This window comes from Dipodomys spectabilis, unplaced genomic scaffold (assembly GCF_019054845.1).
Source record: "Dipodomys spectabilis isolate Male_0828 unplaced genomic scaffold, ASM1905484v1 ptg000199l, whole genome shotgun sequence".
NCBI classification, from domain to species: domain Eukaryota; kingdom Metazoa; phylum Chordata; class Mammalia; order Rodentia; family Heteromyidae; genus Dipodomys; species Dipodomys spectabilis.
The window spans coordinates 2,484,639-2,505,966 of record NW_024870876.1 but is presented as its reverse complement, the minus strand read 5'-3'; the positions used below and the strand labels follow the sequence as shown (position 1 = coordinate 2,505,966).

The 21,328-nt window shown below is 40.2% G+C and overlaps 1 protein-coding gene across 3 annotated transcripts in view; it reads right to left on the bottom strand.

Annotated features, from left to right (window-relative positions):
* Atp6v1h (ATPase H+ transporting V1 subunit H) overlaps positions 1 to 15,494 on the bottom strand; it is an 88,132-nt gene extending 72,638 nt beyond the window's left edge. The window contains exons 1-5 of one of the 3 annotated variants that reach the window (XM_042696137.1): positions 15,206 to 15,494; positions 13,835 to 13,961; positions 6,741 to 6,843; positions 2,406 to 2,495; positions 1,519 to 1,632 (exon numbers count right to left, since the gene is read on the bottom strand). In XM_042696137.1, coding sequence (XP_042552071.1) covers positions 1,519 to 1,632; positions 2,406 to 2,495; positions 6,741 to 6,843; positions 13,835 to 13,947 — 420 coding nt within the window. In that variant the 5' untranslated portion in view covers positions 13,948 to 13,961; positions 15,206 to 15,494. Of the gene's footprint in view, positions 1 to 1,518; positions 1,633 to 2,405; positions 2,496 to 6,740; positions 6,844 to 13,834; positions 13,983 to 15,205 lie in introns of all 3 variants that reach the window. The other 2 variants (XM_042696136.1, XM_042696138.1) reach the window with 2 other exon arrangements.
* Between the last annotated feature and the right edge of the window lie 5,834 nt (positions 15,495 to 21,328).

The following is a 21,328-nucleotide window of genomic DNA, read 5'->3' as shown; positions in this document are numbered from 1 at the left end:
GACAGATTAAAAATAAAAAAGTTAATATAGGGCTGGGAATGCAGCTCAATAGCACGCAGTTTGCCTAGCATCAACAAAGCCTGGGTTCAGTTCCCAGTACTACACAAAAAAAAACTTACTTAGGACTTGGCTGCACCTGTACATTTAATGTAAACGCTGCCTTACCTGTATATATGTTAGTTTTATAACACTAGGAAGACAACATCTGAACATCCAAATAGTCAAAACATACATTCCTGGAGATTTTTTTTAATTAATGTGCAGTTTATTTCACGAGTCCTCCTTTTTAATTTCTTTTTACAAATATTTCAATATATCAGATATAAAAATATATTAATAAGCTGAGCACCTGTAGTTCACACCTGTAATTCTAGCTACTGCTGAGATCTGAGGATCACAGTTCAAAGCAAGCCTGGGCAAGAAAAGTCCGTGAGACTCTTATCTCCAATTAACCACCAGAAAACCAGACATGATACTGTGGCTCAAGCAGTAGAGCCCTTGCCTTGAGCTGAAGAGCTCAGGGACAGCGACCAAGCCCAGAGTTGAAGCCCCACAACCATGACCGACAAAATATATATATATATATATATATATATATATATATATATACACTAATATAAATATAAATATATAAGGAAGGATGATGAAGAGGAAGAGAAGAGGGCCATGAAGGGAAGGAGAAAGAGAAAGAGAAAGAGAAGGAGAAGAGGGGAGCAAGGGAAAGAGGAAAGGAAAAGGAAGACAAATTGGACAAAAATATTTTGGAGACCATGACCTTTGACATAAAAAATTAAAGACTTCCACTGAAATGAGAAACCTCCAGAGCTCCTGCCTGTTCCCTCCACATCACGCTCATAATCCCACTTCACTGGAAATAAAAAGGGCTTGTTTATACAATGGTTTATTCTCTCCTTACTTCTCTGGACTCCATAAAAGATTCTTCATGGGCTGGGAAGGTGGCTCAGTGGTACAACGCTTGCCTCGCATGCGTGAGGCCCTGGGTTCGATTCCTCAGTACCACATAAGCAAAAAGAAAAAAGCTGGAAGTGGCGCTGTGGCTCAAGTGGAAGAAAGCTAGCCTTGAGCTGAAGAGCTGAGGGACAGTTCCCAGACCCAGAGTCCAGGCCCCACAACCAGACCCTCCACCCCCCACCCCGGGGCCGCCCCAAAAAAAAGATCCTTCATACATTAGAGCCCTTCTCACTAAGTTTAAAACAAAAGTGCTTAAGATACAAAAAGGCAATTCATTACTTAATTAAAACAACTCAGTAGCTTTTTCAAAGAAAAATTTAATTTCTACATAGTAAAATATCCTTTATCCTCTTATTGATACCATGAACTTTTTACATACATGACTTCACCATGTACTTTGATGTTAATGAATTCATCATTATCCAATTATCTACAGTTATCTACAATCCAGACACTGTCTCAAGCAATGTCCTTTCTTTACTGAACAATATGATACACACACACACACACACACACACACACACACAAAATGTGATTAAAATTTACCATATGAACAGTAAAGGGATCCTGGCGATTCAACATTGGCAGAAAGTAGGGCCATGCAGTACTCTTGCTACGTTTTGCATAATCAAAGAAAATACTGACACGCTGGTGATTTTCCTAAACAGAAAAGAAATTATATTACTAATCTCACAGAACTGTACTGAAGAATGTACCGATTGTGCAGCTTCCCAACCTTCCATTTTATGATCATCTGTATGTGTTCTTTTTCCACTTTATGTATATATACTACTTGTCAGTCACTGATATTATTATGGGCAGAGGGTAGGGATGGTAGTAGAGACATATTTTACAAATCAAAATTGTTTAATTACTACGATTACTTTAAATCAAAAGTAATGAAACTGCCAGGTGCCGCTGGCTCACACCCTTAATCCTAGCTACTTATGAGGCTGAGATCTGAGGATCATGGTTCAAAGCCAGCCCGGGCAGGAAAGTCCATGAGACACTTATCTCCAATTAACCACTCAGAAAACTGGAAGTGGCACTGTGGCTCAAGAGGTAGAACACTAGCCTTGACCTGAAGAGCTCAGGGACAGCACCCAGGCAGAGTTCAAGCCCTACAACCAACCAAAAAATAAAAAGGGATGAAATTATGTTATACTTCTCTGCCTATACTTCTCTGCTGTTCCTAAAGTTACTCAGATGCCTCTACCAATACCAATGTTTGATATGTGAATACCCTGCATGCCAAACAAAGAAACTCAATGAGGGAGGATGAACAGCCTCAGTGAAGTACTTCAAAGTAAAGTGTGGCTCAAGTGGTAGAGCACCCTTGAACACAAAAGCTCTGAGACAGTATTCAGGGCCCTGCTCAAACCCCAGGACTAGCACCAAAAAAAATAAAATAAAATAAAAAAGAATATACTTACCTGTAACATATCATCAACCATCGTTAGTATGTATTGCACCGTCTGTTCTTTGGAGATATGAGTCATCAGATTTATAAATGTTTTAGCACACTAGGAAAAAAAACATGAAATTAATGTTAATTGTTGCAAACCCCGTTTTAATGAAATTCTGTAAAATATTTCTTTCATCAAAGAGGATACAAATGCAATTAGCAAACAGAATTGCTGAAAATGTATTTCTTTTATAATTATTGTCATGATAAAGGACCATATGACTTCATCAGATTTTTGATCATTTGATCATTTCTAGTGCTAAACTTCAAAATGTTTGCTATGCTTAAAACAGATACACCTAGGCACTAAGCAACTCTTGATTATTCATGACAGCACAAAGTTATATAGACAAAAGTAACTATTTTATTTTGTTTGTGTGTGTGTGCGCGCACACTTACTGGGAAGCAAAACAGCAGAACCAGAGTACTAGAGACTGTAAGCAGAAGGGTCCTGATCCCTCTCTATTCTACAATATATCAACTACATGATCTCTCTTGGGAACTCAATAAAACTGCATCCAACAACAAACAAGTTGCCTCTAATTTTCCCAACACTATTGTGAGAATCAGAACAAATTGTATATGGGCTCCTTCAATCTACCAGGCTCCTTCAGCAAAAAATCTGTGGGCAAGGGAATTACATCTTGTTAGAAGGCCATGCAAAACTCAGCTAGGTTTATGCTAGGTTTTATGTTTAAAATCAGTATAAAAATCAAATACAACACAATTAAAACTGTTCTCTGATGTATCCAACTGTATTCAATAATAGGTATGATCTGAAAACCCTTTCAAAGCACGTAAGGGCATATAAATTAAAGTATACTTCATTCAGTATTGATTCACTCAGTAAATCCTCAACAGCAGCATATAGCATGTAACAAAGATCATGCCAGGGCTGGAAGCATGGCTCAAGTAGTACAGCATCAGTCTTGATGAGATCACGCTGTAGGAGTACATATCTTGTCAAAACTCATACTCATTCTGATCTGAGTTGTATCTTCTGTGAACAGTCTACCTACCATACTCAAGAGTGGAACTTTACTCCTGTGTATGGGATTCTCACAGTAAAAATTAATTAATTAATTAATAAAAAAAGAGTGGAACTTTATAGAGATTAGAAAATACACCTATGATAAACTTCAAATTATTTAGAAAGCTAAAAGTAATGAATAATTGGATATTTTAGTCAATAACATTAAAGTATACTTATACTCTTTTTCACAAAACAAAGTATGAATTACCCACAGCATTGCTATTTTAGCTTTTCAGATATACTGTCAATTTTTTTGAATAAAACAAATGCTTATTTCCTGGCACAATCCATAAAAGATCCATCACATAGACACTGCAATTAAGAAAGAGCCTATAGTTTAATTCCTGAAGGGAAGAGCCTTCACTTACTAACAACTTTACTAACACATTTTCCTCAGTCTAATTGTGTGCTTAACGGGGCCTCAGTACCCACATGCTGAATAAACATTGAATGAGAAGTCCCCTCTGATGCACATGCATCTGGGACAGGGAAGCTTTCCCAAAGGATGACATATCCACAGCTAGCACCACAAAGGAAGAAGGGAGTAAGTTTAATGGCACAATTAAAACTTCATTAATGTACCATTTAACCAAGTTTAAAATTCACCAAATGAGCTGGAAACAAGGGCATACACAGAACTAATATATTTATCACATAAAGGAATCTGACAAATCAATTAAGTATATACACGTTTCTATATAACAGTAAAGAATATGAGATGCAACCACCCAGAGGGAAAAAAAAAAAAGAGACCAAAATCCACTTTAAAATGTGTTACACTATTGTACTAAGATACCATTTCACCTATCAAAATGACAAGAATGCAATAATAGCAGGGCACTGGTGACTCATGCCTATAATCCTAGCTACTCAGGAGGCTGAGATCTGAAGACGGCAGTTCAAAGCGAGCCTGGGCAAGAAAGACCATGGGACTCTTAGATCAGATTAACCACCAGAAAACTAGAAGGAAGAGGAGCTGTGGCTCAAAGTGGTGGAGCACTAGCCTTGAGCAAAAGAGCTCAGGTATAGCTCCCAAGCCCTGAGATCAAGCCCCACAACTGATCCAAAGTAGGTACTAGTACCTAGGGGCCCAGATATCCAGGAACCTGGTGGGCACTCTGTGGGCATGTCCATGTTCCTGGTGAATGTGGACATACCCACATATTGCTGACAGGCATTACAAATTGGTCAATTATCAAGAGAGCATTTTTATGATATGTATAAAAACCCTTATAGACATCAAGTTGTTTGACCAACAATCATATCCTAGAACTTATAATGAGGAAATAATTAAAAACGTTGATTTCAATACAGAGGGAAAAAATGAAAGTTACTAAGATATGTGGGGAAATATGGTTTAAAACATATGGCTGTACATGGAAAACTACATTTTCACTAAATGGAAAACTACCCAATAATTTTTAAAAGCCATAGGCATATTGTCAACAGCGGTCATGGGGCCTGAACTCTGGGCCTGGGTGCTGTCCCTCAGCTGTTCAGCTCAAAGCAAGTGCTCTACCACTTGAGCCACAGTGAACACTTCTGGCTTTTTCTGCTTATGTGGTGCTGAGGAATCGAACCCAGGGCCTCATGCATGCAAGGCAAGCACTCTACCACTGAGCCACAGGTTCCATCTTAAACAGGAAACTATCAGGCAAACTAATGCTTATTTTCTCTTTCTGACTTAATAGCATTTTATTTTTATACAACAAACAAATCACAACCGAAAGTAAAATATCAATATATGTAACTATACAAACACAAACTATTGTATATTAAAGAACTCTAAAGCAATTCAAAGGTAATAAGAAAACCATGTTTGGTACAAATATGGCAAATGTTAATAGACTTTTTGTTAATAGATTTTTCTGAATAAGTAGTAAAGCCATGCCTAGCAGGCACATAGCCTTGTGTTGAATACCTAGAGCATGCATACACACATGCACATATACATACATACACAAATACACAAACATACACACAGAAGCAGTATTGGTCAATCAAGAAGTGCAAAAATCTTATAAATTCAAAATCTTTATATACTTTAAAAAAGGTACCAAAACTTCATAAGTCAATTATTAAAATACAATTTCATGAATAGACCCTATAAATTCAAATATTTAATTATTTTAGGTATTTCAAATATAACTATGAAGAATATGGAGTAGAAAAATATTGCTGGGCACTGGTAGCTCATGCCTGTAATCCTAGCTACTCAGGAGACTAAGATCTGAAGACTAAAGTTCAAAGCCAGCCCCGGCAGGAAGTACAGGAGATGCTTATCTCCAATTAACCACCAAAAATGCCAGAAGTGAAGCTGTTGTTCAAATGATAAAGCCATACCCTTGAATGAAAAGGCTCAGGAACAGCACCCAGGCCCTAAGATCAAGCCCCAGGAACCAAGAAAAAGGGAAAGGCAGAAGGAAAGAAGGTAGGAAAGAAAGGAAGGAGGGAAGGAAGGAGGGGAGAGGAAAGTAAAGGAAAAGCTAGTTTTAGAACTCCATATATTTTGAAATAGATTCCCCTTAGAAATCCTTCTAACAAGGTCTAAATTTTGTATGTTTTTAAATGTAGAAAAGACCCTGATATGGAGGCAAAACCAAGGCAAAATGTTCACAAGTTCAAGGCCTACCTTAGGCAATTTAATGAGAGCCTATCTCAAAATAAAACATTTTTAAAGGGTTAAAGAATTTAGTTCAAAAAAAAAAAAAAGGAATTTAGTTCAATAGTAGAGGCACACACAGTACCCCAAGTTTAAACCTCAGTACAGCATAGGTAGATAGATAGGTAGGTAGGTAGTTAGGTAGGTAGGTAGACAGGCAGACAGATAAACAGATAGTCAAAAAAGGATACAAAAATAAACACCCAACATAACATTTGTCCCCCAAATTAACAAAGAAAACTGAAAATAATAAAACACTTTCTGTGGAGTTCAGCAGTACAAACCCTGTCTGGCATATGTAAAGCCTTGAGTTGATCTCCAGTCTCTCTCTCTCTCTCTCTTTCTCTCTCTCTCTCTCACACACACACACACACACATACACACACACACACACACACAAACACACACACACACAATTGCATACCTACATTGTAATGTCATATAGTCCTTAAGTTTTTCTGTGATTTTTATTTTTATACTGAAGGTTAAACACAGGATACAGGACTTTGTGCATTCTTATCGGGCACTCAACTACTCAGCTATCTTTTCAACCCTTTCTAGAATGGCTTTGCAAGTATGCATCACAACAAAGTATCTATGTGGATCACCTGGCTGCCTTCAGTTTGAAGCATCTCTTGCTTTTCTTCAGGACTTCTTTTCATTTCAAATCTTTGAATAAATTCACAATCTTCAGCAGATATCATCTGGCCCCTAGAAAATAAAAATAAGTTATTTTATTCAATCAGAGATGGACAGCCAATGTGAGCAAAGGACAGAGTGAATCCTAATCTCCTTGCTCTCTCTGTGATAGTGTTCAATAAAAATTGTAGGAGGCCATTGTTTTGGGATAGGTCCCTGCACTGGACCTCAAAAGACTAACTAAAAATTAAAACAGAGTCTCACATCACCAAACTGAAACTGAGCTTTTATTTAACCCTGAGAAATGAAAAGATAACAAGAAAATTCCCTAACAGTTTCATTTCAATGGCATGGTAATAAAATTCCCCCTGCTCTACTCTTTATCCAAAAGAGAATTATTTTTCTACTGTTATTTCTGTCCCTATACCTCAGGAGGAGTGTAACCTTGAAATTTTTCTGCATTCTTCAGCCTTTGTCTATAAAACTAATCTCTTTTGCTAAGCCCATCAGAATACTTACTTATTTTATGAAATGAAGTGTGATTCTTGAATTACAAATAAAGCTAATTAAGATCACTAAGTTCTTTGTAAGTTTGTCTTTTGATCATAGTAAACTACAAGTTTTGACTGAGGCCTTGCTAAGAGCCATGCTTCAGTTCAAAGCTTCAGTTCAAACCTCTACAAAATGTAATTTATCTACAAAATGTAATTATAATGTTTTCAAGGGACTTGTACTGAGGTAAAAATACACAATTCAAATAAAATAGTTAAATAGCATCTGGTCCATAGGAAGCAGTCAATAAAATGTCATCATTTAGCATCCTTCATTCCTCCTCCCAAGCAAAAATATTGCTTGGCCTTCTAATTCACCACAACCAAAGCCAGTTCACAATGAACTTCTACGATCATGTCCTCCAGGTTTTTGTTATTTGTTCAAGTTATCCTCTTCCTCTCTGAAAAAATAATCTCTCCATTATGAATTTTTCTCCACTCAGAAATCATCCCACACTTCTCTGTTTCCCATCCTGTCTTTCAGCATTTCAGCTTTGTTCTTCAAGACTTCTCCTCATGGTTTGATCCCTATAAACTTGTTGGGTTTTTTTTTTTCCCAAATTCTTTACTTCATAAGAATTCAAATCTACAGTCCTGTCTTCCCTCTCACAGAAATTCATTCCAACTGTCTTCACCTCTATACAGAAACAAATTTTTCATCATTACCACTGACTCAGTCATCTACAGCTCTAAGCTAGCTTCACCTCCCAACCTTTGCACTCATCCAGTACTATAAAATATATCAAGGAAATATCTCTCCATCCTCATTCTAATCTCTAAAGCAAAATTTTTTTTTAAAAAATTAGACAGTACTGGGAGGTGAATTCAGGATTCTCCACAATTTGAGCCATGTCCCCGTCTCCTGAAAGATACTCTTTAAAATAAAAGACAGGTCAACAGAACAGCCATGCTTGACTTCTGTAAGCCTTAGGTACCTTAGGACACATGCTGGCATGAAGCAGATCAGACGGAGCCAACATAAACTAGTTGAAGCTCCCCTAACCACTCCAAGTTCTTCCAAACCTTAGCTACATGTGTTCTGCTAACTGTTCCTAGGGCTCCCAGACATTATTTGCAATGCCCTTGGTATATATTTCCTTTGTCTCATATATATATATATATATATATATATATATATATATATAACATAAACATATTATTATGTATATTATATATAATACACAAGTTCAAGGCCTGCTTTATGCAATTTAGTGAGAGCCTATCTCAAAATAAAACATCTTTAAAGGGTTAAAGAATTTAATTCAGTAGTAGAGGCACACACACAGTACCCTGGGTTTAAGCCTCAGTAAGGCACAGGTAGTAGGTAGGTAGGAAGGCAGACAGATAATCACAAAAGGATACAAAATCGAAACAGGGTCTCACATCGCCAAACTGAAACTGAGTTTTTATTTGACCCTGAGAAATCAATAGATAACAAGAAATTTTCCCAACAGTTTCATTTCAATGGCACGGTAATAAAATTCCCTCTGCTTTACTCTTTACCCAAAAGAGACAGTTATTTTTCTATAGTGATCTCCAGTATCATCTCTCTCTCACACACACACAGTGCTCACTATGACCCTAGCCACCTGTAAGGCTGAGATTGGTAGGATCATAGTACAAGGCAAGCTTAGGCAAAAAAAAAAAAAATACGTATATATATATATATATATATATGAAATATTCCATCTCAATGAAAGAACCTAGGTGTGATAGCTGTCATCCTACCTACCTAAAACAGGCCGACAGACAGGTGTCCAGATACACACCTGAGCAGGAAGCATGATCCTATCTCAAAAACAACCAGTGGGAGTGGGGAGGAGGACAGAAGATGTATCTCAGCAGTAAAGTGACTACTGCTTGAGATCAAACCTTAGTACTGGAAAAAATATATATTCATATATATATGTATGTACATACATATATATATATATATATATATATAAATAAAATTGGATTCCAGTGTGGCTAGAAACATACCCACTCATTTCTGTACTCTCAAGTTAGGTAAAAAGCTTAATTACATATAAACACGTTTAAATCCTTTATTTCCACAACATATTAACTCATGAAGGAAAAATAACACATTGCCACTCTCACACTGGAAACTCTTCTATATGTTTCCACATGTTTCTACATGTTTCCATGATGCAAAATTCTCTGACTAACTACATGTCATGTCTAGCTCTCACCAATCTGTAAGGTATTTTAAAGAAGGCACATTTCCACCCATCAGAGATCCATATCAACAAGGTCAACAAGGTCAAAAACAGGCACATAGTTAACATGTAATATTTATCGTATGAGCACATCACATATTCACAGTAGGAATAGACGTAGATACACGAGCTTATTTTACATCGGCCACTATAATCATTGCCATTCCAAAGGGATAAAAGTCTTCAGCTGACTAGCTATACTGCATGGAGGAAATATCAAATGATCCCCAGCCATACTATGAGCTCTAGGATTTATTTTCCTATTTACAGTTGGAGGATTAACTGGAATTGTACTATCCAACTCATCCCTCGATATTGTTCTCCACGATACATACTACATAGTCGCTCATTTCCATATGTTTTATCCATAGGAGCCGTGTTTGCTATTATAGGTGGTTTCGTCTACTGATTTCCACTCTTCACTGGTACTCACTAAATGATGTATGAGCCAAACACAATTTACCATTATATTCACTGGTGTTAACATAACTTTCTTCCCACAACATTTCCTAGGCCTAGCAAGAATACGACGATGCTACTCATTTAGACACAGAGGAGAGGGTTTTTTTAAAGAAATGTGTGGAGTTGAATGCCAGTGGCTCTTGCCTATAATCCTAGCTACTCAGCCTGAGCTTTGAGGATCAATGTTTCAGGCCAGCCCAGGCAGAAAAGTCCATAAGACTCTTATCTCCAATGAACCACCAAAATCCTGGAAGTGGATCAAGTGGTAGAGTGCTAGCCTTGAGCAAAAAAGCTCAGGGACAATGTCTAGGTTTTGAGTTCAAGCCCTAGTACCAGCACAAAAAAGAAAAGCTGAAAGCCGGCGCTGGTGGCTCACGCCTGTAATCCTAGCTACTCAGGAGGCTGAGATCTGAGGATCGCGGTTCAAAGCCAGCCCGAGCAGGAAAGACCGTGAGACTCCTATCTCCAATAAACGACCAGAAAACCGGAAGTGGCGCTGTAGCTCAAGTGGTAGAGCGCTCGCCTTGAGCTGAAGAGCTGAGGGACAGCACCCAGGCCCAGAGTTCAAGCCCCACGACCGACAAAAAAAAAAAAAGAAAAGCTGAAAGGAAGCAAAAGGGAAAGGAAAGGAAGATATGAAATGGGTAAAAGAATAAAGGACAAAACTATGAAAGAAGGGAGAATACAATTTACATAGTACCCGTCTGTTCTTCCAAATTCCAAGCACAGGAAAAACAGAAGAGAAAGCAACTGAAAACCACCTCATCACTAAAAACATTCCAAATACCAAAGCTTGAGAAAGTCCTGTTAGCGCTTTATGAGCAACAATATTATTCTATTTACATTATAAACAAATTCAGGCTTTATAAACATGGAACTCATTTTTAATCTAAACACACTTTTGACCAAAGAAATTACAAAACAGAACTCAGAATCCTAATTTTACAGGGGACTTATACAATGGCAAGATACAAGGAACAAGGTAAACCTCAGTAAATCTTCCTCTTCTTCCTCCTCCTCCTCCTCCTCCTCCTCCTCCTCCTCCTCCTCCTCCTCCTCCTCTTTCTCCTCCTCCAGTAACTGACCCCACCCTCCCTCTCCTCCAACTCCTCTCCTTCAGTCGCTGGCCCCACAATAACCCTGTTCCTCAAAAGCAGGAATCTAAAAATCATCCTAGACTTCTTTCAGGCCCATACATTAATCACTAAAACTTTCTCAAATCTATCCAATTCTGTCCAATCTAACAATCTTACCTACTACAGCTACTTCTCCATATATAAACTTGTTACTCCCAAGTCTACTCATAACACAATCCACAAAATAATCAAACCAAGACGCAAATCTAACAGTCTCACTCCAAACTAAAAATTTCAACAGCTACAACACCTATTTTTAGGGCTGTTTTTTTTTGTTTTTGTTATGGTGCTGGGGAGCTTGTGGTACCAGGGTCTCATTTGAACTAGGCAAGTGCTGTATTACTGAGCTACATACCCCACCCCAGAAGTGATTTTTAAACTTGAACCTTGAACCCTAACTAGGATTGTGAATGGCCTTATTAAAAAAAGGCTCTGAGGCACACATAACTCACCCCCATTCGACTATCATTTTCATCTGTTTTACATACTGAGCTTCCTTATTAGACATCAAATCAATCATTAGTTTCATGGCTATAAAATCACCTTTAAAATAATTGACTAGGGGCTGGGAAGGTGGCTCAGTGGTAGAGCGCTTGCCTTGCATGCATGAGGCCCTGGGTTCGATTCCCCAGCACCACATAAGCAAAAAGAAAAAAAGCCGGAAGTGGTGCTGTGGCTCAACTGGTAGAGGACTAGCCTTGAGCTGAAGAGCTGAGGGACAGCGCCCAGGCCCAGAGTTCAGGCCCCACGACCGAACCCAAAAATAAAAATAAAATAAAATAACTGACTTATCTGGGTGCTGCTCACTCACACATGTAATCCTAGATACTCAGCCTGAGATCTGAGGATCCCAGTTCAAAACCAACCCAGGCAGGAAAGTCTGTAAGACTCTAATCTCCAAGTAATCACCAAATAGCTGGAAGTGAATCTGTAGCACAAGTGGTAAAGCACTTGGTATGAGCAAAACAGCTCAAAGACAGCACCCAGGCCAGACAGAGTTTAAGCTCCAGGACTAGAACACACACATACAATAAAAGCACTGACTGGAAGGATTAAGTCCACACTTCACCCAAGGGCACCCAGAACCTTCACAATAAGCTATGTCTCACAGCTCTCTATACTGGATACCTGCAAAACATGAATGACTTCTACCCACCATACCATACTGTCTCCTTCCTGTCTTTATTCAGGCAAAGGCTGCTCTACTTGAAAGACCATTCTTAGCCAAATGCTACTCATGCTTGAAAACCCCACTCAGGGACTGTTCCCTTCAAAAAACTTCTAAGGGTAGACTTACCAGTCCTGTCTGTGTACATCAGCTCCTGGATCTATTTCTAGTATCACAGTTAATACACTAAAGTAAGATGAAGTGTTTATACCATATGAGTTCCTTTCAGGATGCTACTGTATATTCTTTTTATAGCCACAAAGACTAGAAAAAAAATGCCCCAAATCACTATGATAGCTGACAAAATTATAGAAGAATCATATTCTTCCTACTACAAAATAAACTGTTCAAAATATTTTTTAAAAATCTCTAAATTTGGGGCTGGGAAGGTGGCTCAGTGGTAGAGCGCTTGCCTTGCATGCCTGAGGCCCTGGGTTCGATTCCTCAGCACCACATAAACAAAAAAGCCGGAAGTGGCGCTGTGGCTCAAGTGGTAGAGTGCTAGCCTTGAGCTGAAGAGCTGAGGGACAGTGCCCAGGCCCAGAGTTCAGGCCCCATGACCGGACCCAAAAAAAAAAAAAAAAATCTCTAAATTTGTTTTTTCAAAATGTATACACAAACCTAAACTGAATTTCCAGTTACAAATACGTTAAAATAATCACATAGAAACTAAAGTTAACATGATAAAATGTTTAAGATTAAGTGCTTACTTTACAAATAAATACATAATACTGAAATATCAGTACAGTAAATCTCAATACACACAAGAGAAAGGGGGAAGAAACAAACACATTAATGCTTTGTACTCAACTGTGATAACACTTTAAACATACTAGTAACAATGCTCGATAGGAAATGTACTCATTACCCTACTCATGTAACTGTAACCCCTCTGTACAGTATTTTTATAATAAAGAAAAATATACAAATACTTTAAACATACTATTTCAACATAAGCCTGTAGAATATAGATCCTCATTTCACACTTTAATGAACCTCAAAGAAACTAAGTGATTAACGGAAGATCACCAAGCTACTGAAAAGAACCACAGTAATCCAGACTTCAAAACTTAAAAGAGTTCAGGGTGTTATTTAAGTGGTTAAGCTCACTGGCCCACAAGTAAGAGGCCTTGCATAGGAGAAGGGGAGAACTTCAAAAACATCTACACTGTGTTAGCAATCATTTCTCCCAACTGTGATCACCAGGGCCCACTGGTCTGCCACACAGGTCCTCTTCCTCCCTCCATAGGCAATGAACATTCCTCCCATGCTTCCCACTCATTCAAACGGACTTTCTTTCCTGTCCAAGAAGATTATAAAAAAAAGACACTGTGAGCAACTGTTCCCCATTAGAGACCTTAGTGTATTTTCATCACACTAGGATCTTTCCCTAAGATGGCTAATCATCTGAAGGAGGAAATGCTTCTTCCACATTTATTAGCATGTATTTCACTTTTTCCCTCATATAAGCGTGACCATGAAAAAGTCTGATGCAAAAGCACATGATGATCACAAATTAGTACTTACTGAAGATATGACTGCCAGTTCACTTTGTTGGCACGAACTTCCGCAGCCTTGGCTGCAATGATATTGGTAGGGACAGCAGCATCCACAGCACCTCGAATATCCATTTTGGTCATCAACACTTTATGATCTTGAATGTTTTCAGCAGATCGTCAATTTAGGTGCAAAGTAAAAACAGGAATTTTTTTTTTTCAAAACTCCCACTATTCATCATCATTGTTTAGTCTCTCCCAGGAACTCAACTAAAATGTTAAATATCTTACCTAAAAACATTAGTACATCTCAAATCTTATACACTTCTCCATAAAATGGTACTCCATAGGCTTTTTCTTTTACAGGACAGTTTATTAGCATTAATAATTACACTGAGACTTTTTAAATTATCAGCTATGAAACTGATATCAGAAACCATGACTGAATGGAACAGTGATACAAAATAAAAAAGGAAAGTTTTCTTTTGGTGCTAAGGATTGGATTCAAGGCTCTTCATATGCTAAAAACATTATTTTAAATTTATGACTGAGTTCAACTTTCCTCTTCTGACAAAGAAAAAATAAAAAACCTGTATAATACAGATAAGGCCATGTATTGCATGTACTTAATCAACATTCACTAAGCATCATTTGGAGTAACCCATTAGAAACCATCATGTGTTTCTAAAATTATTCATTATACATAAGATATACAAGGTGGGGAAGTAAATTCTCAGAAAATGATTCTTCCCTTTTCAAATGCAATTTGTTTCAATTTGGGGCGACATTTCTGAAACTAAAAATCTATTACAATGTAGATAGAACCAACAATGGTAATTTAGTCCGATGAGAAAAACCTACAATAATAATGAGCTTCTAAGTAATTCTCACCCTTAAACTTGCAAACAAGTTTAGACCTGATTTTATCATGACACAAAACATAGGTTTCCATTTGCTAAATAGAAGTTTTGGTCCTCAACCTCAAAGAAACGAAAATCATACTCCAAATTCCATTCCGGGTTCACAATGACTAGTCTGTTTGGAACTTAATCTCTGTATCTGGGATTTGCTGCCTAAACAAGCAGTGCGAGCTGCTGGATTTCTGGAATAAACAGGTTGGGTCCGGGCCCAGCTAGAACTATGGAACCAAGCAGCGGCCTTCCTGGGGAGGCCCAGGGCACCTCACGCCTGGTGCCTTTAACAGGCGAGGCCCTGAGCCCATCACAGCGACACCCCCCCCCCCCCGCGCCCCACCACCCCCTCCCGCCCTCCCGTTTTGCAGACCTGGCTGAGGCCTGGAAGAAAAATCTGACCACTTGGGGCCGGCCAAGGACGGAAGGGGTCAAGAGGCTAGGGACCAGCACGCCTCCGGAGAGCTGAGAACCCGACGGGGTGACCTCACCTGGACAGGTGCCCGAGGCCAAATTACACGCGGACCGTCTGACCTACCGACCCCAGGGGGCCCGACGACGCACCCGAAGGACGCGGGCGAGGGGGCGGCGGTCCGGGCCGTAGGGACTACAGCGGGGCTGGGACACCGGCGTCTCCGGCCCGGTCCAGAGCCTGGGGCAGCGGCGGAAAGTCAAGGAAGGAGCGTGGAGGCCACCGTGAACCACGGAGACGTTGAGGGCAGCACAGGTAGGAAGAAGCCGCAGCCGCCGCAGGATGACAGGGGCGCAGGTCACGTGAGTGCGGGCCACGTGACCGTCCGTGGAAGGCGGAAGCCGGAAGGGTCCAAAGCAGAGGCTGGAGGGGGGGCCGGGGAGGGCGAGCGTGACTTCCCCGAGACCGCGACGTCAGTGCGGAAGCGCGCGCAGCCGGGACCCTGGGAAGGCTGTCCCGGACGTGTGCGCGCGCGCAGCCGGGACCCTGGGAAGGCTGTCCCGGACGTGTGCGCGCGCAGCAGGCATCGTGGGAAGGCTGTCCCGGACGGCTGCGCGCGCGGAGAGCCAGCCCGAGCCCCAGGCGCAGCGCCCCTCTGGGGACCGCCCTGAACCGGAACAACGGAAGTTACCCCCCGAAGGCCTGTGTGCGTACCGAGACTTGAACTTGGGGCATGTCAAGCCCCGCTTGGCTTTCTTGATTAAAAAGAGATTCTCTGATTTGTCATTCCCGGCTGGCTTCGAACCAGGACACTCAGATCTCAGCCTCCTGAGTAGCTGGGATTACAGGCCTGAGCCACCGGGGTCCCGCTGAACTCGAACCCAACATTAACTGGAACGTTTGTCCTAGTGCATTTTTAAATTGTTTTGTTCTTTCTGTACTGAAAATTGAACCCTGGGGTGCTTTACCGCTCAGCCATGCCCCCATGCTGATTTGTCACCTTGTGGTTTGATTTTTCATTTAGATCTAATGGGTCAATGAAGCAGCCATTCTTGCTGCGATTTTAAATTGAAAACTGAGGCTGAGAAATCACCAGAGTTATCGCTTACAATGGAGATACAGCAAATAATACATTTCATGCAATAGCTTTACTCCCACTAAGAAATTATTTCTCTCAAGTTCTAATTTAACTCAGCCTCTTATATATATATAGATAGATATATAGATATATTTATTTATTTATTTTTTTGTCGGTTATGGGAGATATATAGATATATTTGTTTATTTATTTATTTGTCGGTTATGGGGCTTGAACTCTGGGCCTGGGCACTGTCCCTCAGCTCTTCAGCTCAAGGCGAGCGCTCTACCACTTGAGCTACAGCGCCACTTCCGGTTTTCTAGTGGTTTATTGGATATAGGAGTCTCACAGTCTTTCCTGCCCGGGCTGGCTTTGAACCGCGATTCTCAGATCTCAGCCTCCTGAGTAGCTAGGATTACAGGCGTGAGCCACCGGCGCCCGGCTTCAGCCTCTTATATTTTAACTGACATCTATGTCTTGAGCCCAAGTTTTTTCACTCCTGGGGCCTAAGCACTAACTGCAATATTGGTAAGTTAGACACATAAAAATATTTTGGTTAAAACTCACCCATGGGATGGGCTTGGAAGGTGGCTCAGTGGTAGAGCGCTTGCCTTGCATGCCTGAGCCCCTGGGTTCGATTCCTCAGCACCACATAAGCAAAAAGAAAAAAGCTAGAAGTGGCGCTGTGGCTCAAGTGGTAGAGCTCTAGCCTTGAGCTGAAGAGCTGAGGGACAGCGCCCAGGCCCAGAGTTCAGGCCCCACGACCGGACCCAAAAAAAAAAATCCTCACCCATGGGTGTTCAACATCTCTGGCCATAAAAGAAATGTAAATCAAAATAACACGAAGATTCCACCTCACCCCAGTTAGAATTGCCATTATCAAGAACACTAACAATAACAGATACTGGTGGAGATGTGGCCAGAAGTAAACACTACTGTACTGTTTGTGGGAGTGTAAACTTGTTCAATCACTCTGGAAATCAAAATACTAAACATTGAGCTTCCTTATGACCCAGCAATCCCACTGCTGGGCATTTATCCAAATGACCACAAACCAGCCACACTGAGGCCACCAGCACAACCATGTTTATTGCAGTATTGCTTACCTTAGCTAAGCTATGGAATCAACCCTGATGCCCCTCAGTGGAAGACTGGATCAAGGAAATGTGAGAAATATATATTCAATGGAATTCTATGCTTCCATCAGAAAGAATGCCATTGCCCCATTCATAAGGAAATGGAAAGTTGTTGAAAAATTATATTAAACAAAGTAAGCCAGACCAACAGAAACAGGCTGCTTTGTAATTATTAGAATGTGCCTGTAAACCTACAAGTAAAGCCAATGGATAGTAAAAGACATAATTACACTTGGACATGATTAATTAAACATCACTCTAAATATTCACATGGTGAGATTAAAAGAGGATATTCACAGTATGTCTGCCCCCCTACCCCCACCCCAATGCAGGCCCTGGCCTCCCCACCTCTTGGCTAAGTTGCTGCCAAGGACCTGTGTTACCTAGGTAACTGGCACACCTGGAGGCAGTCACCTTCCCTCACCTGACCACACCTCTCCCTTCCCCTTCCCTACTTAAACCCAGCTGGGACCTCAGCTCCCCTCTTCAGCCATGCCTCTCCACCATGCACGGTGGAGCAGAACTTCGCTAAAATAAACTTCTCTTCCTGCGTGAATACTGCATAGTGTTTGTTCTCTCCTCTCTCTCTCTCTCTTTCTCTCTCTCTCTCTCTCTCTCTCCTCTCTCTCCCCTCTCTCACCCTCTCTCTCTCCGTCTCCCTCCCTCTCTCCCTCCCTCTCTTTCTTCCCCCTCTCTCCCTCTCTCTCTTCCTCTCTCTCTCCCTCCCTCCCTCCCCCCCCCCTCTTGGCTTGAACTCTGGGCTTGGGCACTGTTCCTGCAACTCTTCAGCTCAGGGTGAGCACTCTACCACTTGAGCCACAATGCCACTTCTGGTTTTCTGGTGGTTAATTGAAGATAGGAGTCTCATGGATTCTTCTTGCCCGGGTTGGCTTTGAACCACAATCCTCAGATCTCAGCCTCCTGAGTAGCTAGGATTACAGGTGTGAGCCACGGGCACCCGGCACGTGGTGTTCTCTTTATCAGCTATCTAATTAAACCTAATTTATATAATGGAAGAGGATCACAAGGACTCAATAGCTGTGTACATATCATCAAATAAAATGATGTTGATCGAAATGAACTTCAAGAAATTGAAACAAGGGGCTGGGAAGGTGGCTCAGTGGTAGAGTGCTTACCTTGCATGCATGAGGCCCTGGGTTTGATTCCTCAGCACCACATAAATGGAAAAAGCCGGAAGTGGTGCTGTGGCTCAAATGGTAGAGCACTAGCCTTGAGCTGAAGAGCTCAAGGATAGCACCAGGCCCAGAGTTCAGGCCCCACGACCGGACCCAAAAAAAGAAATGTACTCATCTGATTTATGTAACTTTAATCCTTCTGTACATCACTGTTACAATAAAATATATTTTTAAAAAATCACCCAGGGGGATTCATAATATAATCAATATAGCTGTACTAAAAATATTGAGGTCATATTTTAAAACAGAAAAACTATTGCAGCCAGGTGCCAGGGGCTAATGCCTGTAATCACAGCAATTTTTGTTTCTATTTCTTTTTTTATGTCTGTACTTTTGTCTTTATGTAGTGTCTTCAACTTTGCTAATGTTTTATTCCACCTGTAATTCAAGAGACTGAGATCTGAGGATTGCAATTTAAAGCCTTCCTCGGAAGGAAAGTTAGTAAGACTCTTATCTCCAATTAACCACCAAAAAGCTAGAAGTAGAGTTGTGGCTCAAGTGTAGGGATCTAGCCTTGAACAAAAAGGCTAAGGGACAGGGCCCAGGCCCAGAGTTCAAGCCCCAGGACTGGCACCAAAGAAAAAAGTTTTTTTAGGTACCATACCTTCAGATACCATAAAAACCAAATCATGCCATTTTACTAATCTAGTATTGTTGGTATATCTAGGAATTATTTATTTTAGCTGTTGTATGTTATGAATATCTATTATTGGCTACAGGAGAGAAAACAATAAACCCAAAAAAGGCAAAAGTACCATGAGTAATTTTTTTTCATATTTTGATGAACTAACAATTAAAGTTGATGAAAATCAAGGAATTCAACATTTTGATCATAAAATATCATTAACTTACAATAAGAGTGCAGGCTGTTATTTTAATAGGTAGTTTATTTATGTTACCTTTTTGAATTGTAAGATTAAAAAGTAGTGGTAAAAAATATTGTGTCATAAATTATTTTAAATCAAATATCAATATATCAAAATAACAATATCAAAGCATGCATACAAATGAAAAAAGAAACTAAAAAGAGAAATATTTATCTTGCTTTTACATTGAAAACTTCACAATAGTCTCTGCACTTAAGACGCTGAAGCAGAATCTCAAGTTCCAGGATCTCAGCCTGGGCTACATGGCAAGACTTTTCCAATAAATAAAAAATAAATCTCCCAAATCAATTTAAATCAATGGCATAACCATAAAATTGACATACACAGATATTAGGAGCAGAATTGTTCCCTCTCAATAAAAAAGTTCTAATACTTTCTATGAAAGAATATGACTGCATTTGTAGGTAGGATCTTCAAGAATGTTGTTTAGTTTAGAAATGGTTGTCTAAGAAGAGGAGATAAGACACATACACTGCTCAAAGCATAGGCTGCCTCCCTATTGCCTGAAGAACAACACTCAGACTCCTTTAGCCAGCATGCATTGTTCTCTGCAATTTAATTCCAACATCCTGGAAGGCTGGTCATTTACTGCCTCCTTAGTGCTCCAATCCCTCTGTCCCTGGTGCTTCTGTTAGGCAGATGGCCTCCTCCCCATACTTGCCTCTCTCCTCACTCCAGGAACATACTCAGGCCCCACCCATGAGCTATCAATAAGATATATTCTCTGTGCCATTCAATTGCTACATAGTCTAAACCTTAAGCACTTTTCTGTGTTCTTAAATTGCTATCAGAGCTTGTCGGGTACATAGTTGTCCATTTATTCAATCCACAATTAGATTTTTTTCTGTGTATCAAAATGTATTAGGCACTGAGAATACAATGTCAAATAAGATATAGTCTGATTTCTCCAAGTGGATACACTTGGGGGAAGAAAATACCAACCTCTCATTTTTCAATCTCGTATTAAATAATATCACCTATGAGTCAGAAAGTATGCTAACCTCTGAGGAATCAGAACGATTCCTCCGGGGAAGGGACAGATGGAAGATCTCTGTAGTACGTGATAGTTCAGTGATAAGCTTTTCATGCCACAAGACAAGGTGTAACTTCATGAGCCAAAATAAAAGGGAAAAGAAGTCAAGAAAGAAATGATCAGGGAAACTGACACAACTGCCTCTAGAACTCACCTGGAGCACATTGAAAACTGAGCTCAGGAAAGCCAGAGAGCATCTGTGATTCTACACAGAATCTGATTCTACACAGAATGCTGCCTTGGCTGGGGCTAGTTCAAGAACCTCTCTCTGCTGAACACAGTGGCAACAATGTTTTCCTTCTCTGCTGACACAGGTTGATTTCAGGCTGGACATGTCCTGGGGCTTGAACACAGCTGTCTCTGAGGTTTGTTTGCTAAGGCTAGCACTCCACCACCACAGCTACAGCTTTTATGGTGGTTCATTGAAGATAAGACTCTTCTGCCTGGACTGGTGTTGAACCATGATGATCCTCAGTCTCAGCCTCCTGAGTAGTTAGGATTACAGGTGTGAGCCTTCAATGCCAGCCATAGATCCTATATCGCTAGTCAACGTTCAGATATTACTAACCTCAAGGTTTTTCTTTTAAAAATATTTGTTATGTATGTTTACAATATAGACTATGAAGGTTTTTAAATTGCTTACAAATATGTTTATGAAATTGATAAATTAAAATAAATAATACTACCTACTCAATTGGTCTACAATGAGCAGCTGGAGCAAGGACCTAGCTACCAACAGACTAACGTTTTGTACACATTCACTTTCCAGTAATGACTCTGAAGGGCCATGTGTGGCAGCATTCCAGCAACTTGGGAGATGAAGGTGAGAGGATTATGGTCCAAGGCTAGCCTGGTAAAAGTTACCAGACTCT